This window comes from Cariama cristata, unplaced genomic scaffold (assembly GCF_000690535.1).
Source record: "Cariama cristata isolate BGI_N322 unplaced genomic scaffold, ASM69053v1 scaffold17838, whole genome shotgun sequence".
Lineage (NCBI taxonomy): Eukaryota > Metazoa > Chordata > Aves > Cariamiformes > Cariamidae > Cariama > Cariama cristata.
The window spans coordinates 1,846-22,998 of record NW_009633056.1 but is presented as its reverse complement, the minus strand read 5'-3'; the positions used below and the strand labels follow the sequence as shown (position 1 = coordinate 22,998).

The following is a 21,153-nucleotide window of genomic DNA, read 5'->3' as shown; positions in this document are numbered from 1 at the left end:
CAATCCCTTTCCATGCTGGCATCAGCCCAGCAGCTTCAAGTGCTCCCTGTACACAGCATTTCTGCAGGAGCACCACAGCAAAGAAGGACTTCCACGCCATAACTCAAAAAACCCAGTCAGATTTCCTCCCCATTTCCTAGCCTGGATGCTGAAGCCCTTAGAGGGCAGAGAAGTCCCATGCTGGTGGTTACCTCCTTAGAACCTGCACCAGAGACAGTCAAGTCCACATCTTGAATTAAGAAATAACAAAGCCTGCCTTGTTTATTAAGCTCCTCATGGGTTTGAGAAGGGAGGTGGTGCTGACAGCACCTGCCCAGCATGGGACTGGCCTTTCACAGCTGCAAGGGCTTGCAGGAGATATGCAAGACCCAGAGGAGCACAGGTCTTCATCAAACCCCTGGGGCATAGGACAACAGGGACAAGAGCAGGTCCTGCTTAGTGGCAGATTTCTTCAGAGGGCAAGAAGAAAGTGGCTTTATAGACGAATGAGCACCCTTAAGACAGAAGACGCATGTGGGACTGCCTGTAAAGGACAGCCTCCAGCTCCCACACAGCACACATAGCTGGGTCTCCACACCCTTGGGACAAGCACCAACACCCTTTTGGAAGAGTAGCATCACAGCCTGGCCACACACTTAGCCCAGCCTCACAGTGCATGTCACCCTGTCAAGTTAAAAATTAAGAAAAATAAAAGAGTTTTAATCTTCTGTAGCTCCTTCAGGAAGGAGCTTGTGCATAAAACATGAAGGCTGACAGCCTGATCTGGGAATATTTCAGCCAAAAAAAAAAACCACAACACAAAAGAGCTTACATGGCTGCCTCAATTTTCCACCTGATTATTTCAGCTAGCTGCTTAATTTATTGAAAACAGAAGCAGGAAACATTTCCCCTAAGCACATCATCCCTGAGCTTTCAAACCAAGCTTGCCTGGGGAAGGGGTTCCTGTTCCATACCCTGCCAAGCCCATGGAGCCCAAGCCCCAAGCTGATGTCTCAGTGTTAGGGAAGGCTCATTTGCAGAGCTGTAGCAGCACTCAGGCTTTGTTGGAGTATGTCGTAAGGAAAATCAGCGTTGTTAGATTGCAGCCTAACAGCTGGGGCACTGCAGCCCCAGAGCTTCAGGGCAGAAGTGCTGCTTCCAGCCTTCAGCTGCCAAACTTAGGTAAGGCACTTAACAGCAGCAGTTTTCAGAAGGCACTAGCAAAAATCAGAGGACCAAACATCTGAGAACTGGGGCTGCTGGCATTGTTCTGAGTCAGTCTTGCTGCTTTGCCCCTTTTGACTCTTTATCCAGGGCCAAGAGCAGCTTCCTCAGCTCAGAAAAAGCTGATGCAAGTATCAGGTCTTTGACTTCTCCCAGAATACAGAAAGCAAGACCAGAATGGTAGAGGGGAGTTAACAGGCTTGGAGATTCCCCCTGCAAAGCACACAAGGGTCACCAGCACCAACCAGGTCACATTCATGCTTCAAGGAATCCGATCCCGTTGCTGCGCTCACCCAGGAGCACAGGGTCCCACACTACATAAACCAAGGTGTTAGTCCACCTCATGCAGAGCTGTGATCTTTATACCAGGCAGCACCTCCAAGCACATATTCCTCCAGCCATGGGATAATGAAATCCTGCAGCCTCCAGTTTGGACTGGAGGTAACCACTGCTCCCTGGGGCACATGGCCAGGGTAAGCAAACCACTTTTGTCAACTATTTGTGTTACTCAAGCTCCTGACATGTGCAACTGGTGTTCGACTCATCACATCAGGAGTCAAGATACCAAGAGCTCATACCCAACGTGAATTCCACCAGGCAGAGGACACCCCAAACCTTCAGGACCCCAAGCCAAGAGGTCAGGATAAGCCTATGCTGTTTAGGAGGGAAAGCTACAGAGCAAGGAGACCAATTTAACATAGCTTTAAGGCCTGCCTAGTGACTCAATTTAAGTGTGATGAGGACCCCTGTGCCCTATAGCACAGCTCCTCCAGCACAGCAGGGACAGAGTCCCCAAGGCTGCTGAAAGAAGAGTTGATAATAATCTAGGCAGACCTACTGTCTGAGGGCTTCCTCCTCCTTTATGTTAAAAAAAAGGGATCTGTTTAGAGTCCATAGACTAGAGCTTTTCCTATTTGTCCCCTTTCTCTTAATTACAACATCACTGGTTCCACTTCCCCATGCAGCCATTGCTCCCTGCTCTCCATACAGCTGAAGCCACAGCATTTAGAAGCAACACCCATCTTGTCCATCTCCAAGACCAAGTTTTTCCCAGATCTCCCAGCAGCAGAAGGCATACCCGGCCCCAGAAACCACAGAAGTCCCAGAGTTAGAGCTGCTGTTGTGTCCTTCAAGTAGTAGTGCCTGCTCACCCAGGCTGCAACAACTCACACCAACAAGCCCAAGACAGAGCTGTTATCACATCCTCCAGTATCACCCCTGCTACGAAGGAGCAAACAAGACTTCTAGAGTCAGGAATCCATTTAGCATCTGTTAGCAGCATCAATTCTTCCCTCATCTGTCTGGAAATAGGAGCCATACCTCATTTGCAGCCAGTATTCAGGATTCCTCGCTGTCAGGCAACAGCATTGCACACCAAGCTTACAACATACAGGGAGCCTCAACAGCAGCACTGGACATTTGGAAAGTCCTCCTGCACAAAGCCACCTTCCACCTCCAAGTGCTGTGGTTTAGGAGATGCTTTCAGGTGGCAACAGTTCTCCACATCTTTGGTCCCACCACTGATTCATTGGTGGCTTTCCCAAGAGCTTGTGGCCACCCCAGGAGATGGCTTACCTGGAGGATGGAGCCCTGAATCCCATCCAAGCAGACAAGAGCAAAGGCTGACTGCTGTTCCTCCTTCCCACTGAGGACATGAGGGGAGGACAGAAGCATTTCTCTTTATTAGGATTGGGGAGTTACAATGACACTCCAGGAGGGCAGCTACATTTTCTGCACACAAGAAACAGTCCAAGAGCAGTTAAGCTCAGCACAGTGGCTGCAGTGAGCATGGCAACTTGGACCAGGGTAGGAAATCCTTCAGCAGCACCTGGAAGAGACAAGAGCCACTTACTACACATTTAATGGCTTTCTACCATCTGTCAGTGGGTGACCTTGCAGGCAGCTTCAGGAAGGAATCCCTCATCCTGTCCTCTGGTGATTATACTAGAAAGTCTCTGTCCATGTGCAAAATAACGGGGGATTCATGACTAGATCAACCTGGAGTCACCTTCAGTTGAGACTTGAAGACACAGTCAAACAAATACACAAACACATACCATGTGGGGTCTTTCCTGTTGGTGCAAGACCTCCTGAGGAACTCCATAATCCCTGAGCTGAATCAAGGATTAATAGTGGTCCAACTGAGACTTCAGCCTCCACTGCCCTTGAGGACCCACCTAAGAAGAGATGGACGTGGATGAGTTCCAAGGAGGTAATTCCTGTTTAGTCTGGATTTCAGGGCTTACAGGAAGGTGGACCCTGCAAGAGCAGTTTCCTAGTAGTTTTAAATATAAGGGCACACAGACACAGTCACTTGCCCAAAGACATTGGAGAAGAGCTGGGTTTGTCCTTAACATGAGATGCATTTGCTAAAGATCTTCCAGTATCTTGGCCATCCCAACCTGGAGGGTCATCCTGCCTTGGGGGTACATTTTGGACACACAGAGCCCTACCTTGCTTGGAAGAAGAGATATCTCTCTTCAAGCGTCTCCCTGGCCATCTGGCCAGAGGGTTAATTCTCTGGGAGTATCCTCCATACAATGGACAGTTGCCGGTCTCACAGCAGCTGCAGATGTCTCCAGTACCCTCCACAGGAACCCAACTGAAATAGAATTACCTGTAAGACCTCTTCTCCAGGCTGGTCCCCTCCCTATGTGCACCAGTTACTCACAGGCTGCTGGCTTTGTTGAAGGAACAGGCCTTGTTCAATGGATTTGGGGCTTGGTCAGCTGGGGAGACCTTCAGGTGGCAGGTGATGTAGACCTAGAAGGGAAATTAAAGCAACATCCAAAGTTAATGAAATTTATTCACACAGAACAGCACAGCTTCTGAACACACTGGGGGAGAAGGGGTGGGCACCACATCTCACCAAGTTTCTGTTATCTCCTGCAAACTTGAATGCATCAACCATGAACTGCAGTGTATCCTGCCTCAGCCTTGGAGAGATGAAGGCTGAACTGGTGTCATCTGATCTCCCATCCACCAAGCACCTGGACAAGGGTTAGAAGTCAGGGACATCCCAGCCAGCTACAGCAGTACCACCCTGAGAGCACCGCACCCCTCACCCGCTGAGGTCAATCAAGGCGTATCGGGGAGAGGAGTTTCTGTCTGGACTCAGAGTAGCAACACAGTCATCCACGAAGAGTCTTAGAGGTATGTGGTCCCCAGAAGCAACATCAGCCTGGAGGTGCAGGCTTTCCCCCAGCTGGAAGCCATTGGAGAGTCTCTCGGCACTCCAGTCATCTGGAAGGTAGATCCAAGGCTACACATCACTTTGGAGACAAGCACCTTGCCGTCCCTTGCACATGGGACCTCTTAACCAAGCAGCAACCCCATGTGTCACTTCTGCAAGATTTTATTTTAGTCCAGATTATAGCTCTGTTTGGGCTCTCGGCATGTGAGCAAGAGCTGACAGGAGTAGGGACCCAAGGGAAACAGGGCTGTACCCACCGTTCATGAGGCGCAGGGAGAACATCAGCCTCTCCTCCACCGAAAGGGTGGAGTGGAAGGGAGCCCATGTGGGCTGGACAGCATTACTGCTCACGTTGCTCTTCCTAAATTGAATAGATACGCGTTAACAAAGATGCCACCATCACCTCAGGTCCATAGGAACAGAGCCACAGCCCCCATTTGCTCACCTGGGATAGTGACACTCAATAGGAACCACAGCCGGGTTGGTCCTTACAATGACCAGGTTGCCAGAAGGAGTAGGTTTGTAGGACAAACTCGTTTTGTAGATCAAGGAGTCTGGGGTCATCTGGAAGGAAGATTCAGGAGAGCTGATAAGTCAGTAAAACAAACCAGTCAACCAGAAGCTCAGCACCATCAGATACCCAGCACTGACTGTGCTAGGACACACAGATCCATCAGCTGCAAAGTCACAGGCTGTCCCCCACATTCCCAATCCAGTGCACACAGGATGCCACAAAGCTTTGTACTGGCACCCCAACAAGGTGCCAGCCCTGTAGGAGGTCAGTGTCAAGGACTTTGACACTCCAGCAACTACCCACATCAGGTAGGCAGGGGCTGTAGGACAGTAGATCTGCAAACCTCCTCCCCCAGGAGAACTGGGACACACCAGCTCCAGGCAGCCCTCCTCCTCTCCTGTGGAAGAGGTCAGCAAGTTCCCAGCAAGTTTCCCTACTTACCCAGGGACAATCACTGCAGTTTCAAGCTATGTCCAGTTCTCCCATGTACTCATGCATCCCATTGCATCTGTCCAAGCCATAAAACCACTACAAACCTTGCTTGCTGTTGAGTGTGTGCCTCATCTAGGGCTTGAGGGTAGTACCCATACTGCAAAAGTTAGCTCTGCTATGGTCACACCACTCCCCACCAGAGAGCTGCTGCAACCAGATGAGACCCTTCTCAAACTCCAACATCTCCTTTACCAGGTTATTTCTAGGATCAAGACCTTTGCCAAGGTGAACGAGGCAGCATAACAGCACATTGCTCTTTAGCAGTTAAGCTGTCCACAATAATTCCCATTCACCCACCCAGTGCTGGTCAAAGCCCAGAGAAGGTCCATACCCTACACAGCATTACCAGGGATGGAGCAGCCTCTCACCCCAGCATCCCACCTTACCTGCAGGGTGCTGCCACACTCATGCAGCCCAGCCACAAAGGTCACCGTGCTCTCAGCAGCGTTCTGGGTCACAGGCAAGCAGGCAGCCAAGCCCAGGGTCAGGTCCGCAGCCTTGACCAGGCACCCTGTGCCGAAGAGGTCCCTGTGCACCGTGACCACCATCTGTGCCTCCTGGCACTGCACGGCCACGGGGTGCAGTGGGGCTGCAGCCTGGAGCTGGGAGACATCCACCCATGCCCACGGGGAGGGCTGGGAGAAGAAAGGCACATGGGGCCAGCTCCAAGAGGAGTCCCCCCGGACCCTCAAGACCTCCAAGTCCCTTTGAGGGAAACCCCAAGGGCTGTAAGATGCTGCTTCAGCCAGTACCCAGCAAAAGAGAGCAAAGCCCAGGCTGCCTCCAGACCCCATCTTGACCCCAGCAAAACCAGCTCATGGAAAAGATGCTGCTCAGGAGCCTTTTATACCAGCACTCCCAGCAGCCCAGCCCAGCCCAGACGGGGCACACCTGGGGGCTGCAGGCAGGACTCCACCCAGCAAGGAGCAGCTCAGGATGATGGGACTCAGCTGGGCCCATCCCTCCCTCTTGGGGCATGGAGGGTTATTTCCCTGGACCTGCACCTGGGAATTGCCCTGGAGTAGTTTGTTCCATGTCCCTGTGTCTTGTCTGTTTCAGGTAGCATCACCTGCTGCCACCTCGGTGGCCAACTGGCAACAAGCCCTCTGCTTTTGTCCCTTGTATGTCCATCCTTGTCTTTCTCACTATATGAGATGGAGCCAATTTTGGCCACCAAGATGACAAGGGCTCAGTCAGGCTCCCACAAGCATTTCTCCCCTGGTCTCCCTCTCATCATCAGCATCACCAATTCCCCAAACCCCAGGTTCTGGAGCACCACTCAAGGTGGCACGTTCAGAAATGGAGAGGACTTTAACTGCAAAATCCACCTGGGCTCTGGCCCGTGTCTGTTGGCAATCTGTCCGTGCTCGATTTCATGGGTAATTGTGTATCGAGTAATGAAGGCATCATAACCGGCTTATTTGCATAGAAAGCAGAGGTACAAAAGCCGATCTTCCCATAATAGCAGCTGATAAGTGAATGGCAGGCATAATCAAGAGATTAATTGGCCCTCGTGTGTTAATTATGCTAATTGGCACAGCTGCTGGTGTGTACAGTACGATGACTAATGGCTCTACATTGCTGAGCTGGATGAAGAGGTTGGGGGTCACTCAAAGCCATTTACTGCAGTGGCAGAGCCCAGTGAGCGGGGTCCCCTTGACATGGGGGTGATGCCCTGCACACACACGCTCTTCAACAAGGCAGCTGAACAAGCCGGGAGGGGTTTTTTTTTAGCCTAAGTGGTTGTATTCATGGTGCGTTTCTAATGGTGCTTTACATGGGTGCCCAGGGAAATGGGGTTTATTGGCTGAAGCATCTTCCTCCTGGTCTGCTAAGATCTGTGGGATGGCTTTGGGGTGGGGTGAACTGCACTGTTTGCTTGTAGGGGAGACCGCAGCAATGAATTGGGATGACCAAAGCTCCCATCAAGAGCATGGGGGTGCAACCAAATTCCTGGTGGGATCCCCTTCCCTTGCTGGCTCATGCATTAGGCATTGTCTGTTGTCTCCCTGAAGCATGAATAATGCCATGCACACGCACGCCATCCTTTTCTGGCATGATCTCCATGTCCCAGCCTTGTCCCTGGTATTTTTATGAATGATGAATAAATGATACAACAAGAAAAAACTCTCCAGCGGCTCAAGCCCTCGTTATTAATTCAGCAAGCAGTGGGTCATCTCCAAATCCAGCTCATCCCTGTGCTAAGTTGGTATCTTTTACGCCACAAGCTGGGTTTGCTCAGGGCGGGGTTCCTGCAGTTGAAGGCATCCAGGAGGATGGGAGATGATGCTCCTGCTGCCCACAGCCCGATCATCCAGCCCAGCAGCAGGCCACGGCACTGAAGGTCCAGAGGTTGATTCACCCAACCTTCTGCAAACCATCTCTATGGGGAACCAGGTCTACATGAATGAATGCCTGCATCCCACGCAACTTTGCTCCTGTTCCAAAGTGAGAGATGCAGCTCATCTAGAAACCCAAGGAGCCACGTACAGCCCAAGCCCTGTGTCTCACGCTAACACAGCCCAAAGTTTCTCTGCTCAAAGGTGGGTTTCTCACACCTTGCAAGAGTTCCAGCCAAAGGTTGGCAAGTTGAAGCACCAGGAGTGGGATGGTGGGAAATAAATTCAGGCATTTGGGATGAAATGGAGATGGGAGATTCACTGGCCTTAAAAGCCTGAACCTGTTGGGTGGTGAACAGCTTTTATTCTTATTTGGGCACAAAAGAGATCAATAGGCAGCAAAAAAACCCACCCCATCCACCACCTCCCCGCTCTCACGCCGCAGCGAGTGCCGCATCCATCACTATAATCTGTATTTAATAGCTCTGAAGGAATAGCCCTTTCCATTTGCAAAGTCCTCTGACTATAGATTTCCTCCAGGAATGAAGGACATTGGGGGCCATCTCCTTTTTGCCGCAGTCTTCACTGAGCCCCTGCTAGAAGGGGAAGGCCAACGGTTGCGTACGCCCCATCCACGTTCCTTGGAAAGCCTTCAGTTGAACAGGATGAGTCCCACTGTTGAATCTACGCTGTAGGAAGCAATAGCACATCCTCCCTTTGGGATGGGACTCCCTCTGAATTTTTCATTTTTATACACAACTTCACCACCTGAGATGAGAAAAATCATTTCTCTGTCGGGTGTGAAAAAGAACTGCACTGTCAGCACTTTTTCCCTAGGTGGCTCATCTGAAGGCATCTGTTTATTTACCAGAGTGCTTTTTCACTGGAGTGTTAAGTAAAAATAGGGGAATTGAACACTTCTCCGGCACTGTTTAAGCAACATCTCCGTACCTGAGACACCACATGTTTCTCTAAGGCTCATTAAGCAACACCAACCTCTCTTCGCTGGTCCCGGAGAAAATGATGCTGTCACCAAGCCTGCAGCGCACCGGCTCAGATCCCGCTTGTAAAAGCATTGGCAGAGGGGGTTTGTCTCACCCACCGTGAGTAATGATGGTAAAATAACATTGAAATGCCACTCGATCGTAAAATGACATTGAAACGTCACCCCAATTCCCTCGTCTCCATGCCACGCTTTGGCTGCGCATCCCAAAGAGAAAAGAATCCCGCTTGGCTAACGTAGGAAAAGAGGGGAACTGGAGTTCAAAAATGATATCGCTCATTAATTTTCCTGGCTGGAGATAACTTCTTTATGCCAGGTAGGGGTTTTTTAAGCAACATCACCATTTTGTTTCAAATCTCTCTTAAACGACTTCTGAGTCACCGCGATAAATACTCCCTGTGCTTTCTTTCTGCTTCAGATCCCTTATAACTGCTGATGGATAAATTGCTCGAGTTACTTGGGATAAATCACGCGGGATAGCCAAATCTGTAATTAAAATGTCTCTCAACCCCTCTGTTAACTCTGGCTTAGCCAGACCAGAGGTATTGTGGCTGCAGGGAATAACCCACTTGGGACTGGGCTCCGAAAAATGGATCCTGGGAGGGAGAAATTGGCTCTGAAAGTGCCAACTCCACGCAGTCCCCTTGGGAATATTACTTGGGATAAATCACGCGGGATAGCCAAATCTGTAATTAAAATGTCTCTCAACCCCTCTGTTAACTCTGGCTTAGCCAGACCAGAGGTATTGTGGCTGCAGGGAATAACCCACTTGGGACTGGGCTCCGAAAAATGGATCCTGGGAGGGAGAAATTGGCTCTGAAAGTGCCAACTCCACGCAGTCCCCTTGGGAATACCATGGTACTCTTCACCCCCCATCAAAAGGATTTGGGTACCAGGATCGATGGCACAAGTGGAGAGTTTTTCAAGGCCTTTTTTTTCTGAAAAGGAGCTTTTGAGCATGCCAGCGCTTTGCATTGGCTCCGACTTGCCCATGGAAAGCAAATTCCCCGAGCAGAGCTGCACAGAGCTGGGTGGTTTCTCCATCCCAGTTGTTGCACTGGGATGAAACAAAAGGAAAATAAAATAAAAACTGGTTGCTCACAACAAATCCTGGATTTTTAGACCAATTTAAATCTTTTGGGGATGTTGCTTCCCAGGAAAAGCTACGAGCAGAGGTAGAAAGTGATTTTTAAAATACTCCCTCCCTAAGATGAGTTCTCCCCGAAGCTCAGAGCCCCGGGCTTGAGGCTTTGCTCCTTGCCTTCATCAGCTGAGCAGCATGAAGATCCAGCCCTAGGGCTGTTTCTGGGCTCTGCTTTCCCTGGGAAAGTCAGATATTACATTTGCAGCAGCCTTAAAATCAGAAAGCAGCTCAGCCGCGTTGTTCTAAGCTGTCCAGCTGAATTTGGGTCTGTGCTGGCAATTTTGAGGCCAAGAATTAGGTATTTGGGGGCAGTGGAGGAGCCGGATCCTGCTCATCCTGATGAAAGGCACATCACCCCATGGAAACAAGCCCATGTAGAAAACGGTGCTTCTTGCAAATCCTTCATCTCTGGAAAACAACACTGACCCACACAGCAGGGCAGGGGCACCCACGGGTGCTGGGCAGTTCTTGGGTCCAGCCCACCTCGCAGGGTTTCCAGATCATCGCTGCTGCCTGCAGGGACATGGCCCCACCTGTGAACCGAGGCAGGACAAAGGGACAATAGGGACAGGCAGCAACACTGCCCCAGCACTGCAGGGGTATCATCCATCCCATCCCATCGTCCATCATCCGGAACATGCAGTCCTCGGAGGGAGGCAGCAAGAGAGGCTCAGCATCTCTATCCTCCCCTCCCTCCAGAATTAGGTCAATAGAAGATGCAGGAGCCCTTTATTTATTATTGATGGGGAGAATCAAGCCACCATCGATCGGCGCTGGGAAGAGACTCACCCCGGCGCTTTCTGAAATAATCTGCCAAATGCAATTTTTTTGTTGTTTTTTACCCATCGAGGGTGTTTGGATGAACTCAGAGCCTTGCCTGCTCCCGGGAGGGATGAGAGCAAACACGAGCAAGCTTCAGCAGCTAAGCTGCTGCCAGCTCTCAGTGTCGGGTCCTTTGCACTCTGCATCCCTGTTAAATCCCACTTTCTCAGCTGCCAGGTTCGCTGTTATCCAGGAGCAGGTGGAGAAGGATGTTGGGGCTTTTGGGGAATGGAAAAAACCCCGCAGAATCACAGCATCACAGCCGACCAGCCTCGTCCCTGCCTGGGTCTCATCCACAGCACCCGTAAACCATCACGTTGGATTAAGGAGACCTTGACGAAGATGGATAGTTTCCCCCCCAAAAAAGACCTATCACCTGGACACCCCCAAAAGTAGGATGGCACATGGGAACAAGGGAGACAACTAAGCTCCTCTGGGGGTGCTTTAACCCACGTCAAAGCAGAGCACATTCTCCCGGTACCAGTGGTGAGCAGCTCAGTCCCGAGCAGAAGCTCACAGTTCGGGACAGCTCATCAGCCTGAGCCACCTAAGCAATATTTTCTATTTTCCCTGGGCTGCCAGAGCTTAATTATGATTTTCTCCCTTGCCACCCTCAAGATCTCCCTTCCCTGCATGGCCCAGACTACATTTTGCCAAACAAAAAACAAACCAAAAAAAAAACCCCTCAAATCTGCCCAAAGAAATGCCCCAGAAAGCTCCCAGCTGGAGGAGACATCCCCAGGGATGCTGGCACCATCTCAGGACCTTTAAAGATGTCCTGGATGTGGGGACAACTCATCCCGTTGCCCATCAAGGAGCTGGGGGGTGTGTGTGGGGGGTAATAGCTTAATTTCCCCAGCCCACCACATCTGGGTGCTAAATAATACTAATAGTACCTCCTGCACCTCCTTAAAAATTGCACCAGCACATAATTCAGGGGGTAGATCAAAACCCCTAAATGAAATCACCATCCATCCTCTTCCTAATCCGAGTTTGATACCAGCACGCTTTCCCTTGTCTCGCTTCTAGAAATATTTTTCTATTGAAATGCAGAGCCTGGCTTCATGCCCGGGGAAGGAGAGCTAAAAATAATCCTCCATGGGCGATTTAGGAAGGTCCTTTCCCCGTTGGTCCCCGTCAGACCCTGCTCACATCCCATCGATGGGATTAACCATCCCGAATTTCAGAGCGATCTCAGACAGATGGTGATGTCCCTTTGGGATTTTGCTCTTCATTCTGCTGCTGGAGGTATTAAAATATGGAAAATTAAAACATGGAAAGCATCTCCCCATTGCTGGAGTTTTCTCCCCATGTCAGGTGATGGGTGAGGGTGGCACGGTGCGAGGTGCCACAGTGGCAGCAGGGAACCAAGGGACAGATGGGGCTGGGCTGAAAGGAGGACACAAATGTTTTGCTCTGGGAATTTCAATATTTAAACTTAATTATGGCCAAAGCTGCATCCCAGACACCATGCTGAGCCCTCAAAGCATTGTCCAAAACAACCCCCGAATTTATTTGTCAAGGCACAAAAATCCCTTCAGATTCTGGATTTTAAATAACAACAAAAACCAGCAGAAGAGCTATCGAGGGGCACAGCGGGGACTTCTCCACCCACCAGAGCGGGACCACGGACACACTACCTTCTCCACCCTGGCAGTTTGGGTGCCCCATGCAGGTACCCAGCAGTGGAGGAAGGACCCCCAGGACACACATGGGGGCAAAGTCCCCTGATCCCACGGGAAACACAAAGACTTGACCCCACATACCAGCCAGGTTCATCCCCACTAGTGCTTTAGCCCCCAAAGCATCGGCTTTGTCACCCCAGGAAGGACAGGGGGGCTTCACCTGGCCGGCAGGTTTCCCCCCCAAGCCCTGCCTTTTGACCTCCCTTCAAAAAATCCCCTGGGTTAATTCAAGGCAGGGAATAACTGCCTCAATGGGATTTTGCATTTAAGGCAAAAATAAAAGTCCAGTGGGAACCACAGTGGTACAACATGAAAAAATAATCATCTCCATATGTCCCCGGAGCGGTGCATCCATCAGGGCTGAGAGCACCAGCTCTGTCCCCCTGTGCCTCGGGGTCCCACAGGTCCCTTCCATCTTCCTGGAGCCTCTGGGGCTCCATCAAGCACTCCCAGGGACCACACCGAGCCCATCACAAGGCCTCTGGGCTTGGAAAGGGCACTGAAATTTGCCCTGGAAGGCACCTGGAAGGCAGCTGGCTCAGCCACAGCCAAGCAGGAGCAGGCACAGAGGGTGCTGGGGAGAATGGTCGACGCTGGTTGCTCTCAGCCCCACGTGGGGACGGACAGGGAAGAGCCTCCACCCCACATATACTGTCCCCAGGAAGGATGCACCGGTCTTAGGGGCTCACCGGGGATAAAGAGATGCAGCTTCTCTCCAGCCCCAGGGCACCCCGAAGACATGGCCGGGGAAGGAGAAGGGTGATGGGGTAAAAGATGAGGGGTGGCAAGAGGTCCATGCCCTCCCCAGGGGACCTGGAGCTCATCCCTGCTGGAGACATCTCAGGTGGTCCAGGGCACAGGGTGCTGCCTGGGGGTGTCCCAGCTCCTGTTAATCAATTTCTTGCTCATTATCTAGGGAGAAAAAAAAAAAAGACCAAATAAAAGATGGCAAAGACATTAAAAAATAATAATAATCCACAGGTCCGAATTAATTAGTTAATTTTGTTGCTGGTTCTCCTTGCCCTGGAAAACTGGGATCACCCCGCAATCCTCCCCACTCCCAGGCTGATGCCAGCTTTGGGCAAATATGACCAGGTGTATTTAGGCGTTTTTATCCCTCCATCCGTCCTCCCAGCTAGAAAAAAACTCTGCAGCCAGTAAACCCCGGGAGATGTTATTATTCAAGCTTCGTTTCTGCGAAAAAGCGGTCAAGGAGCAAGCAGGAGATGTCTCGCACATGGGGTTAAGCAAACAGACTGCATCAGGGATGAAAAGCCAAGGGGCCGGGAAGCCAAGCACAGTCTGTGGCGGCTTGCAAGGGGGAGATAAGGGCAGTGAGGAGGGAAAAAAAAAAAGGGGAAAAGCAGAGTCAGTTGATGCTTCGCTAAAGGTGTGAAGGGGAAAGGAGAAAAGGCTTTTATAAACCTATAAGGGTGGGGGGGAAAATGGCATTAGAGAAAAAACAGGGCTGTTAATAAAAGAGGAAGGGAGGGTTAAATTAGCAGCGATGCACCAGTGGTGGAGGTCAAGCCTCTGCCTTTAATAAGAAAGGAAATAAATTAAAAGATTGAGATCTTGGGATGAGGATGAGTTGGGGAGGAGCAGGGCTGACCAGCCACAGAAAGTGCTGGAGCCCATCACTGGGCTGGGCTGGGTGATGGGCTGTTGGAAGAAGATACTGAAAGGCAGAAACAGGAGCTGGAACTCCGGTTTTCATTAATTTCCACCAGAAACTCAGCACCAGGCTGCTGCTGGGGAATTCTGCATGGGGAGGGATGAAGCGCATGCTTCCCCCTCTGCAAGGTGAGAACCAACCCCATCGATTCCTCTCCTCTTAGCGAACCGATGGCAACACTCAAAAAAAGACCCCAATTCCTCGCAATGACCCAGGTAGGTGGGAGGAGGCTTTTCTCAGCCCCAAGATGCCCAAGAAAAGGAAGGATAAGAGAAGAAACGCCATGTTGAAGCCATTGGCCGCATCACTCCATCACTGCTGGGAAATATGAGCAGTGGCCAGAGCAAGTGCAGCCCAAATTGGAGTGGAAATGGGTGCTGGGAAATAATTGATCTGGGAAGATTTGATAGAAAACTGGGTAAAAAAGAAAAAAATTGAAAAAAAAAATTTAAATAGAGGCAGGGGCAGGGGAACAATGATGGATGATGGAGATGCAACAGATGCTTTACACTTAGATCTGAGCATCATCTCCAGTGTGCTAGGAAGAAATCTTTATCATGAGCCGCCAGGTCACGGTCCTACGCCGTTGCCTGGCAAACGCACTCACCGTCTTTGCTCTCTGTACTCTTCAGCAGCTGCAGAGCTGCAAAAAGCAAAACAGCACATGGTCAGTCCCCAGCATACAGGAGGGGGGTACTTGCAAAGGAACGCCTCCCTGGAGGAAACAGCTAAGAGCCCCATTTTGGGGAACCCACTCCAATAACTGCACCCACCAATTTCCATTGCAAACCAACCTCAGGTTCCTAAACCTCCCCAACAGTGAAGGAGCGGGTCCTGCGCCAGCAGATAAAGGCAATCACTGAGCATATAATTAACTCATTTGATGACAGCAGAGCACCATGACTGCTTTTTTATTAAGAGATAGGGTGGCTTATCAGGGAGCTGCCAGTCTGAGGGGGTGCATCGAAGAGTGTTCAAGCATGGGGGGGCTAAGCACCAGTGGAGGGTGCCCGGTGGGGTGTTTGCTTGTGTAGGGGACAGTGGTATGAGCGCACACTATAATGCACTCACGTATATAATAAGCAAGTATCATGCACCCACCTGTCTTGGGTTCTTCCCCCTCCTCGTCCTGCTCCTCTGTCCCTGCAAAAGAGCAAGTCAGAGCGTGTGAAGCATCTGCCAGGCTCCAGTCCAGTGCCCACCCTGAGCCCCACCGCCTCAGGCAGCCGGGTTTGGTGGATACCCCTTGGATTGCCACCGTCCCCAGCTGCTCAGAGCCACCCACGACCACCACACATCCCAGGGTCTGCTCAGGACCGGGCACTGCCAAGCCACTGGTGATGCTCAGGCAGGAGGTGACTGGTACCCACCAGCACTCCCCTCCAGCACCCTGTAGGGGGTATTTCCCCCAGCACAAGGTTGTGCCAGGGTGGCACATCCCCTACAAGCAAAGCAGAAAAAGTCACAGCTCCCGGCAACGCAACGCAGCCGCTCGCCTCCCTATTTATAGCACAGCCGCCATCTGGAGCGGCGCTCAGCAAGGGACTCAGCGGGGAGACGACGGATCCCCCAACACCTCCGGGATACCCCACCAGCACCGAGGGATGAGCATCCCCTTCCCCCTCCCGCAGCACCCACCGGGCTGCCAGGCTGTCACCCCATCCGGGAGCCTGGGCGCTTTGCACCCCATGTATAGGACCTGCTGCAATGCTATTCCTGGCCAGAAAGACCAGCAAAAATTGCTGCTCCTGCGTCCCGCGGCTGCCAGGCTCACAGGCAGGGTCTCTGCCTGGTTTCTAGTTGACCAAGAGCCACAGCAAAAGGTTATTGCTAAGGGCACGCAGCTGTCAGTGCAAAACATCGCGGGCTGGGAGCCGTGTCCTGATGCTAAAGGACTGAGGTCAGCTGGCCCAGGGCCACGCCTGAGCATCACGGCAATGCAAATCCCCTGGCCAAGGAGAAAATACTCTGTTACGGGGGGCGGGGGGAAATAAATACTTTTTCTTTTTTTTTTAATCTTTTTTTTAGATATACATCCTACAGACGATTCCCTGGGATCTGCCAGGGGAAAACCCTCTCAGTCCCCACTGCTGGGGACACCCGACAGCCAGGGATCATGGTGGCATCAGCACCGATGTCCTCAATGGTAGAGAGAGGAGGAGTGAAGCAGGAGCCCCCAGGGAGGGAGGCTGTGGGTCCCAGCCCCGCAGCACTGCAGGGAAAGGTTTTGGCAGAGCAAACACCTCGGGAGGCAGCAAGAGAAAACAAACAAGGAACGCCAGCAAGCTGCTTCTGCAGCCATTTTTGGAGCACAGCAGCTTTTTTAAAGCAACAATGTCTTCCTTTTTGTGCAAACACCTCTCCATAATAAAGAAAAGAAAAAAAAAACACCACAGGAGGAGGATTCAGAAAACAAGAGCTTGGAGCATCTCTTGTTATTTCCACATGTCAAAGTGCTTGGCATTTGGCATTTCCACGGTGGCAAGTGCTAGAGGCACCTTCTTGGAGGAGATGCTCCACGCATGCCCGGTTGTGAGTACCAGACATGCAGAGGATGCTCGGAGCAGGAAGCGAGGCCTGGAGCGATGCACACACCCAGCACAGATCTGGCGATGCCCACCAACCCCAGCAGCTCCGAGTATCCCTTCATCGTTTCAAAGATGCCACCACCAAGGCAAACCTACGCCCCCCTTCATCGTTTCAAAGATGCCACCACCAAGGCAAACCTATGCCCATTAAAATTTGCCCCAGCTCCCCCCATGCATCACCCTCCATCCTTCACCCTCTATCCATCACCCCCTGCAAATCCCATCCCTTTTGCGGGGTGTAACTGCCACATTACCTGCGTTTTCCTCCTCTTCCTCACAGCTCTGGCGGATTTTCTTCTGGCATACGTACGCCAAGACACCAAGCAACCCCACGACGCAGATGGCAAGTCCCACCGTCACCCAGAGAGCCACGGCAGGGAAGGCGAGGTGTTGGCCTTGCAGGGGGAGGAAAGAGAAATACCACCACGGTGAGCATCACCGCCTGACCTGGGGGATGCATGCTTGGCATCCAGGACCCCGCAGTGGCAGCGGCGCATCCCCACAGAGGGAGTTGGTGACACAAGGGGTGGCTTTGGAAGTAAAACCATCGGTGCCTCTAATTATGGCCTCCCCCAGCAGGTCTGGATCCGGCTGAGGAAGCAGCAGGTTGGGTCAGTCCCTAAAATACTTTGTTAACCTTTAAATAATCGCACTAATAAACTGAAATGGCAGGCTGACCCTTCACTTGCTAAGAAGCCCAAGAGAAGCATTAGATGTTGCTGCTCCCGCGCCCTTTCCCTTCTCATCTCACACCACGGGGCGAGGAAAGACGAGGACACCTTCCCCAGGGTCTGAGACCCCCTGACAGGGACAACCAGGGCTTGGGGGATGTCTCCCAGAGTGCTGGGAATTCAATTTTTCCCCATAATACTGCTCCTTTTTCAAATAAAGTCTTGCCCCAAACCCTGCCCCTCCTCAGATGTCATCTCAGAGCTGACCATTTGCTTGCATGCTTGGGAACCCACGCAAAAGCCACCCTTCTGTCCCCAAACAGCAGCATCCACGCAAGTTTTCCTGCAAGAGTCTGGTGCATCCAGCCAAAAAGTTTATGCTCCACCAGGGACCCACCTTCCCAAACCAGCAAATGTTGTACCAAGGGTAATTAAACACTAATTAATGCTACCGGAGAGCACACAAGGTTATAAAGAGCTCCAGGAGGGCAACGGGAGGAGCTCGGAGTGAAGCAGCGAGGCTGAACGTGCTTGATGAACTCCTCCTGCCTGTATTTCTGAAGTAGGATTGCTGCAGCTGGGACGGAGAACCTCAAATTGAGAGCATCCCATGGCCACATGCTAAGGAGAAGACAACTACCATGCCCTGTGCTGGCTATCTGGGGTGGTTTAGACTGGGACAGGGCAACTAGCAAAGCTAGAGACTAAGAACTAAGGATGCTGGTTTTAGGTGCGACATTGGTGTGGGGTGACAGGGGAGGACGGCACAGCCTCAAGTCACCCTTGTATGTCCATGGGGAGAGAGGTAGAGCAGAGATGTGGGGTAGCAACCCCCAGGGTGGCTCTGGGCCACAGTAGGAATCCCAGTGCCACTGCGGTCACCTTCTTCAGACAGAGGCCATCCCTTCCTTCCCCCAATTTTGGCTCTCACTGGCTCACCTGTGATGGTGACAGAAGCTTGGGCCTCCTGCTGCAGCACCGGGTTTCGCACCAGGCAGGAGTAGGTGCTGCTGGGCTCCACCAACACCTGGAGGACACTGTGCACGTCAAAGAGACCTTCTTCGTTGGCCACCTGGGATGTCGTGACATTTTCCGTGATGTTGCTGCCCTGGCTGTCCTGCCAGAGGACGCTGGCCTCAGGGTAGCCACGGGAAGCGTGGCAAGTCACAGCTGCCAGATCTCCTGGCTTCAAGTCCTTGTTGGGCTCCAGGTTCACATTGGGCTTGGAGTATGGAGCTGCAATGGAGAGGACAGTTGGCATGAGGCAATGGAGAAGACCAAAGGATCAGGATCTGGAGCAAGCCAATGAGGTTGGGTAAGCCCTAGGACAGACTCTTCCAGCTGAAAAGACCGACCAGCTGAAGCCTCCCTAGCTTTGGTTCATTTATGGCCATGCTTCCAGGTGGCCTCTCAACTGAGAGCCTCTCCATCATGGCAGGGAAGGGACCACATCCCCCACCAGCAATATTTTGTGGAGATGCAGCTGGTTGGTCTCTAACAGAGACCTGACTTCATGGGGAGACCACAGCAAGGGTGGAGAGACAAAGAGGTTCCACAGAGGAGCAAAGCATGATGGAGAACCCTTCTCTTTGGGGAGACACGTAGGGACATCGCAACTCTCCATCTCTCACCTGCCACCTGCAACGTCACAGCTGCGCTGCTGTAGTCCCGGACACGGACGAAACAGGTGAAGCTTCCCTCATCCGAGATCTCCACGCGTCGGAGGAGCAGTGAGACGTTGCCCTGGGCCAGCTGGTCATAGAAGAGGGACGTACGGTTGGTGTAGCCCCCACCCTGATCTACCAGCTGGTCCCGGCCACCGGAGAAGCTGTGGACCAAGCGCTGGGTGTCCGTTAGCTGCCAGATGAGGCTCAGGTCATCAAGGCTGAAGTTGGCCTCGGGGGAAAAGGAGCAGTGAAGGGTGGCATCTCGGCCGAAAAGAGCCACAATGGGCTCATCCGGGACCTGGATCTCCATGGCACCTGTGGGAGGGTGGTGAGGGCAAAAGCAGGCGGTGGTGAGACCCTGCAGAAGCACCTCCTTAATTCTCCATCTGGATAACATCTAAGCAAATTGAGGGATGCCCATGAGAGGGACCCGTGGGCAGGTGGCATCTCAGGACCATCCCCAGCACCGACCCCCAGCCAAGCCCACCCTGCCAGCAGGGAGACAGTCCCACATCCGATGCCAAACCTGGGGCACCACTGCCTTCAGCTGCGGCCACGGGCACCCAAACTTACACATCCCCCTGGGACGCACAGCCTGGTTTTTTCCCCACAGGGAGAGGAGGTTGGTGGGTGACAGCAGTGGGGACATAGTCCCGTGTCCCCAGGACGAGCCAGCTCCTGGCAGCGCGGTGGCCGGGCTGGCAGGCACTAGATGGCACCAGTGCTCCAGCGTGATGCCAACCGGCATGCCAGGGCACGATGCCAAATGCATCCCAGTGCCATGGCAAGATGCCAGCCACAACCCCAAGCCACGGCACGATGCCAACCCTGCCACTGCATCAGGGAGCAACGCCAACCGTGCCAGGGCTGCCGGACCCTCCGTGCTCAGAACTGCTCCTGGGGTGCCAGTTGGCAGCGGGCAGTGACATCCCCCAAAGCAGACCAAGGGCACCATCAGCGCTTCATTCACCAAGTCCCCCCAACCCCAAAACAGGGAGGAAAAGGGGAAAAATTTCACCTCAGACCAAGGATTTGCTTTATATTCCGACCTCAACACCACTGCAGAACACACCAAAGCTGTTACCTGCAGCAAATATCTCCCTGGGGACGAGGGCAGCAACAAGACATTAAATTTTAAGCAAGAGCCCGAGTTGGTAGGATGAGGAGTTGCAGGGAAGAGCCAGGCTGGAGGAGACCTGCCAGGGGCCGCAGACGGGCAGACAGGCAGGAGAAGAGCGCTCGGGCAGCCTGCCTGGCTCTTGGCAGGCTCGAGAGCATCACGTCTCCTTCTGGCTAATAATAAATGCCAGAAGGTTTTAGGAACATTACCCAGCCTGGCCGGAACCACTGCTGGCTGCTGAGCATCCTGAAAGGATTCGGTCCCAATGTCTCTCCCAAGTTGAGGTGCTGGGGGGCAAGGAGCTGCAGTGCATGGGGACAGACCCAGGTAGGTCAGAAACCTTCAGGATTTAGTCCTCCCATGGCTTTGCCATTCAGCTGTAGCACACAGGAGGTGGTGTCCCCTGCTACGAGGGTGGCCCACGTGCACCAGAAGCCATCACACCCACGGGGTGATGCCCTGGGCAGCTGGAGGACCACAAAACCAGGAGAAACACTTTGTAGGCGCTGCCACAAGGAACCACAGGTCAAAAGTAGCTTTGTCGGGGTGAACAGGGCACTCGGGACAACCCCTTCAGGGTGGCAACACGCAGACCACGCCAACCTCAAACCCCTCTGCAGCCCTGCTCACCTGCCAGGCTGAGCACCAACGCTCCCAGGGCAAACAGCAGGCAGAGCATCTTTGGCATGAGCAAAGCCTGGGTAAGAAAGCAGAAGCGAGCACGGCCCTGGGCGTCCTTCTCACGGGGAGTCTTCCCTCTCGCAGCAAGGGCCCTGAGCTGGGGAAAAATAGAAGAAAACACAAAGATGGTGCTGGGAACCAGGGGCAGAGAGCAGGAGACCGGCATCCCCCAGGCATCAGGATCCCGTGTCGGTCATCCTCTCCAGCTGCCCCGCAACCAGAGCACCCACCCCATTCTAAAACACAGGAGGGGATTTGCCTCCAGCCTGGCATCAGCCAAGGGACCAGTGCATCCCCTGCACCGGGGAGCTGATGGACCCGGAGGCAGCTCTTGTGCCGGAGGCGTTGGCCGGTGC

At 52.6% G+C, this 21,153-nt stretch overlaps 2 protein-coding genes across 2 annotated transcripts; both read right to left on the bottom strand.

The window, feature by feature from the left end:
- Positions 1-2,900: 2,900 nt before the first annotated feature.
- On the bottom strand, positions 2,901-6,196 carry LOC104156627 (zona pellucida sperm-binding protein 3-like). Its single transcript, XM_009706606.1, has 9 exons — positions 5,789-6,196; positions 4,842-4,960; positions 4,654-4,757; positions 4,269-4,446; positions 4,073-4,193; positions 3,875-3,966; positions 3,657-3,805; positions 3,261-3,380; positions 2,901-3,031 (listed from the first exon to the last, which is right to left on the bottom strand). The coding sequence occupies exons 1-9, from the start codon at positions 6,194-6,196 to the stop codon at positions 2,901-2,903; spliced, it is 1,422 nt and encodes a 473-aa protein (XP_009704908.1).
- Positions 6,197-13,284: 7,088 nt separating this feature from the next.
- CD276 (CD276 molecule) lies at positions 13,285-20,797 on the bottom strand. Its single transcript, XM_009706605.1, has 7 exons — positions 20,747-20,797; positions 18,961-19,311; positions 18,269-18,565; positions 16,913-17,053; positions 15,172-15,213; positions 14,678-14,713; positions 13,285-13,307 (listed from the first exon to the last, which is right to left on the bottom strand). Exons 1-7 carry the CDS (start codon positions 20,793-20,795, stop codon positions 13,285-13,287), a joined length of 939 nt encoding a protein of 312 aa, XP_009704907.1. The 5' UTR covers positions 20,796-20,797.
- Between the last annotated feature and the right edge of the window lie 356 nt (positions 20,798-21,153).

Coding starts and splice junctions, on each gene's coding strand:
- CD276 (XM_009706605.1), bottom strand. CDS start 20,795: ATGCTCTGCCTGCTGTTTGCCCTGGGAGCGTTGGTGCTCAGCCTGGCA. Junction 14,714..15,171: donor GGGGGAAGAACCCAAGACAG/GTGGGTGCATGA, acceptor TGCTTTTTGCAG/CTCTGCAGCTGCTGAAGAGT. Junction 13,308..14,677: donor GAGTACAGAGAGCAAAGACG/GTGAGTGCGTTT, acceptor TTTTCTCCCTAG/ATAATGAGCAAGAAATTGAT.
- LOC104156627 (XM_009706606.1), bottom strand. CDS start 6,196: ATGGGGTCTGGAGGCAGCCTGGGCTTTGCTCTCTTTTGCTGGGTACTG. Junction 3,381..3,656: donor TATCTCTTCTTCCAAGCAAG/GTAGGGCTCTGT, acceptor ATCTCTTCTTAG/GTGGGTCCTCAAGGGCAGTG. Junction 3,032..3,260: donor AACAGGAAAGACCCCACATG/GTATGTGTTTGT, acceptor TGTCTCTTCCAG/GTGCTGCTGAAGGATTTCCT.